Source organism: Oncorhynchus clarkii, unplaced genomic scaffold, assembly GCF_045791955.1.
Source record: "Oncorhynchus clarkii lewisi isolate Uvic-CL-2024 unplaced genomic scaffold, UVic_Ocla_1.0 unplaced_contig_4448_pilon_pilon, whole genome shotgun sequence".
Taxonomy (NCBI): Eukaryota; Metazoa; Chordata; class Actinopteri; order Salmoniformes; family Salmonidae; genus Oncorhynchus; species Oncorhynchus clarkii.
The window spans coordinates 1-5,000 of record NW_027260868.1 but is presented as its reverse complement, the minus strand read 5'-3'; the positions used below and the strand labels follow the sequence as shown (position 1 = coordinate 5,000).

The 5,000-nt window shown below is 47.9% G+C and overlaps 1 protein-coding gene across 1 annotated transcript in view; it reads right to left on the bottom strand.

The window, feature by feature from the left end:
- LOC139402005 (nuclear factor 1 X-type-like) overlaps positions 1 to 2,433 on the bottom strand; it is a gene marked incomplete at its 5' end in the record, with an annotated part of 11,177 nt that extends 8,744 nt beyond the window's left edge. Inside the window, 2 exons of the mRNA XM_071146047.1 lie at positions 1,459 to 1,615; positions 2,264 to 2,433. Of these exons, the coding sequence (XP_071002148.1) occupies positions 1,459 to 1,615; positions 2,264 to 2,433 (327 nt within the window). The remainder of the gene's footprint in view (positions 1 to 1,458; positions 1,616 to 2,263) is intronic.
- Positions 2,434 to 5,000: the final 2,567 nt, after the last annotated feature.

Below are 5,000 nucleotides of genomic sequence, written 5' to 3'. Positions count from 1 at the left end.
AGATAAATAAAGACAAGGAGGTGGAGGAGGGAGAGAAGAGGTGTAGATTTATTTATATAAAAGTATATTATATAAATAAAGTGATACAGATAGGCGATAAACGATAAAAGTGGGGTGGGAAAGTAGGAAGGACAGGACGACGAAAGAGACAAAGGAAAATAACAGGAAGTGACCAAAGCAGCTCCGTCCAGTGCCCCCTCTCTCTCGGTGTGCCTCTCCCGCGGCCCGACTCTCAACGCACCTCGCCCTGCCTGCCTAGAGGAACCAAGCCAGCCAGCCAACGGAGGTAAAGCATGCACACCCCCACGAGCGACACTCCTTTCTCCCCCCATTTCCCTAATTAGACCTAGCGGTATATATTTAATGATGATTGATATTTATTGTTTATGTATGTGATTTTCAAGTTGTTTTTATTTTGTTCTCAATTTTTTCTTTTATTGTTGTGAGATATAATGTGGAAGGAAGGAAGCAAGGGAATTGTGGGTAAAGTGGGGCATCATGGGTAAAGTGGGGCATCGTGATGTTTTATGGAGTCCACGCCAACTGCCCTAATTTTGTTCCCTTAACAAAGAAAAACAAGAATGAAAGGAAAAAAGAAAGGAAATAAATGAGTATATCAAATTAAGCAAAGAAAAACAAGACATGAGAGAGGGGTCAATTTAGTCTTCTGTTGTCATAGACTGACCATGCATAGTCTGGGTTGATTAAAGGAGAGCAGTTAGCCAGACACTAGGACCTACTCTATAGGACAGAATACAGGGCACTGGTCCCCCCCCCACTACAAACACTTCAACCAGAAGAAGGGAGAAAACCTAGCTACACTGCCTCCTGTGGTGCTAGCAGGAAACACAGAGAGAGAGAGAGAGAGAGAGAGAGAGAGAGAGAGAGAGAGAGAGAGAGAGAGAGGGAGAGAGAGAGGAAAAGAGAGAGGAACTGAGAGAAAGAAATAGGAAAGTTAGGTTGGAATAGAGAGAGAGAGAGAGATTGATAATGATCTCTGGCATAGGCGTGGCAGTCTGCTCTACAGGAGTGGATAGAGTACTGCTCAGGGAGGGGACAGTGAGGACTGCTCAGGGAGGGGACAGTGAGGACTGCTCCAGGGAGGTGACAGTGAGGACTGCTCCAGGGAGGGGACAGTGAGGACTGCAGGGCGCTCAGGATCAGAGGAGGCTAGTTGGAGGAGGATGGAAGGATGGAATCAACAGTGTTTTGGCTCTGTTCCATTAATTAATTCCTTTAACTCCTCCCACCAGCCTCCTCTGGTCAGGAGTGAGGAGGTGGTGACTGGGTTTGGGACTCTAACCAACTACCCTTGGTTGGGGAGTGGGGTTTCTCTACCTAGAGTTAACCTACATGTACTCATTTTGATTTAGGATTTGATATCTCTAGATATCTCAGGGGGTCTGAGGGGCGAAGTGGTTGGAGGTGAGGGCGAGAGCGGGGGGGGGGGTCACTTACACGGAGATGCGGGCGAGCTGAGTCCGCCGCCGTCGGGGGGTGTGTTGATTGGTTTAGAATCGGGCATGGGGAGGGGCACGGGGCGCGCCACTGGGGGCGGCGGGGGCAGCAGGAAGGAGCCTGGCATTTTGCTCTGGCTGTGACCACCTCCGTTAGGCTGCAGAGACAGCAGACACCACACAGGACAGGGTGAGCACTCAGCACACACACCACCCAGGACAGGGTGAGCACTCAGCACACACACCACCCAGGACAGGGTGAGCACTCAGCACACACACCACCCAGGACAGGGTGAGCACTCAGCACACACACCACCCAGGACAGGGTGAGCACTCAGCACACACACCACCCAGGACAGGGTGAGCACTCAGCACACACACCACCCAGGACAGGGACACACACACATACGGCTGATGGAAGCACCAGCTAGCCACCAGTCAGTCTCACACAAACACACAGAAACCATGACGACAATGGAAATAAATACTGGAGGACACTAGAGCAGGAAGACAGACAGAATGTGGGAGTTAGACTGGGACATACAGAACTTAAAAAGGGAGGGAAAAATATACATCTGGGATCTGAGATTGTGGACCATAAGAAGGGTTTGTGTCCTGGCCTAGTGGTAGAATCCCAGCAGAGCAGCAAGATAACATGGCTGAATATTCCAGCGTTTTTCTATAGGGAGTCAATCCAGTACAACGGATCGTGTGGAAGTGCAACGGTCTTAGTCCGTTTGTGTGACGTGAAACCCTAACAGTCTGTGTGTGTCCCATGTCCCCTCCAACCCTCCCTGACCTCTCACCTGTCCCCCGGACTGCCCCGAGCCGTCGGCGCAGACGAATTGGACAAACTCCTTGAGCGGGTCCTGGTGGTGGTGGTAGCGGATGGTGGGGTGAGTGAAGTAGGGACTGGACTGCTGGATGATGGAGGAGGAGGGGAAGTGGAGAGCTGACGCTGAGGCACGGGGACTCCCTGAGAGAGAGGGGAGGAGAGGGGGAAGAGTGAGAGCGTGAGAAGGGACAGAGGGAGGAGAGTTAGTTGGGTCCATGTAATCCCACTCCAGACACAATTCATATAACACATTCAGAGAAGACAAGAAACACAACAGTGACACAAACTAGACAGAATAGAATAACTGATGTAATCCAACACATTAGACTGAATAGAATAACTGATGTAATCCAACACATTAGACTGAATAGAATAACTGATGTAATCCAACACATTAGACTGAAGGGAGTAACTGATGTAATCCAACACACTAGACTGAAGGGAGTAATTGATGTAATCCAACACACTAGACTGAAGGGAGTAACTGATGTAATCCAACACACTAGACTGAATCCTTACTGGGTTGAATACATCTGTTAATTCATCTGATGGCAGATTGGTTTATCAGTGTGGTAATTTCAGAGCGTTAGAGAGTGGACATCACATGATTTTCTCCAGGGGTTTATTATAGATGTAAATGCGTGTGATTTATTAGTGTGTTTATCAGTGTGGTGATTAGAGAGAGTTAGAGAGTGGACGTCACATGATTTTCCCCTGTGGTTTGTACTACAGGGAGTCTAATGCTACTTGTGTATCTAAATGAACAGAATCATCCAAGGCTGCAACATCTGGTCCTGTTCATACAAAACATCTCTTCTGTATTCTCTGTATATCTACAGTAAGCACAGCTTGAACACACACACACACACATATACATAAATGCAGACACGTATTACGCACAGACACATGCATACGCACACACACACTGAAGCATGACAGTCAGAGACACACACACACACACACACACACACACACACACACACACACACACACACACACACACACACACACACACACACACACACTTTCCTGTTGGTAATGCTTGTTGGGAATGTGTAATCAATCATAGCCTATCATTGCTGTGTGGTTCGGCCCAGTAGTATGAAGCCTGGGAGAGTTAAATCCCACCGCTAAATCCCTTATAGACATTAGTCATTGTGTGTGTGTGTGTGTGTGTGTGTGTGTGTGTGTGTGACAGTGTCTTCTGAGATTCTGTGGCCTTGGCGATTTGGCACTGAAAACAGGCAAGCTGGTTGGTAGACTGCAAGGGGACTTGCATCTGTGAATGTGTCTGTCTGTCACCCTCTATCTCTCCAGTGTATGGAGATGTGTGTATCTGTGTGTGTGTACGTGTGTACGTGTGTGTGTACGTGTGTGTGTACGTGTGTACGCGTGCGTGTACGTGTGCGTGTGTGTGTGTGTGTGTGTGTGTGTGTGTGAGAGAGAGAAAGTGGGCTCACTAGACCAGACTGACTACCAGAATAAACAGACAACAGTCACACCTGGCATCCAGGCCCTGCCAACAGGAAATAAACTAACCCAGACAACATCTATGCCGATAGCTCCATCCCAGCTATTGATGTCAAGCCTCTCCCTCACTCCTTTCCCTCAGTCTATCCCTCTCCCCCTTTCTCCCTCACCCCTTCTCCAGTCTCTCTCTGTCCCTCTTGGGGCGGCAGGGTAGCCTAGTGGTTAGAGCGTTGGACTAGTAGCCGGAAGGTTGCAAGTTCAAACCCCCGAGCTGACAAGGTACAAATCTGTTGTTCTGCCCCTGAACAGGCAGTTAACCCACTGTTCCTAGGCCGTCATTGAAAATAAGAATTTGTTTTTAACTGACTTGCCTAGTTAAATAAAGGTAAATCAAATCTCTCCCTCACTCCTTTACCTCAGTCTATCGCTCACCCCTTCTCCAGTCTCTCTTTATCCCCCTCACTCCCTCACTCTTTATCCCTCCCTCCCTTTCATTGGTTTCTTTATAGCAGTGTGGCCTCTGAGGGACTTTCTATTTGGACGGCGGCCATCTTAGCAGCCCCCCTCCTCTTCCCCTCCTCCTATGGAGCCTAAACACTGTCTCAGTCTCACACTACAACTCTATTACAGACTAACCTCTTAGCAGTTTGTAGACACATTCTAACTGGGAGAAGGGGTCAGCTATGAATCAGATATACCTGAAGCTGGTCTGACACATCTTCCCGCAACACAAGTAACAGAAAGTCAATAGAATAATAGAATGTACAGCTCTTCTAGCACTTGGACAAGCTCTATATACTTAAACCAATCCTTCACTGTTGTTATACTAGGAAATGAAAATGAAAAGTATAACATATCCATATCAAATGTATACCAATCTAAATGTACAATTCTTAAGCTATTCTAGTGAAACGTGAAGGGGAGAGCTGTAAGAGTCCAAAGGACCTTTACATGATAGGGCTGCTTTGGCTGCGGACCAGGCCAATCCCCAGAGAAGAGAGAGAGAAGAGAGAGAGAAGAGAGAGGGATGGAGGAAAAGAGAGAGACAGAAAGAGGGAGTGGGGGATGTATTTATTCCATTGGAAAGTAAAACTCAACAGGGACTACAGTAGCTGGCAGGCTCATATCTCAGAGGGAGAAGAGGAATTCTCAGACCGGAGGCCTGGAGACCATTTTGCTATCCTCACAACGTTCTTCTATAAGGTGAGGAGGCGGGCCGTTTGAAACAACTAGTGTGT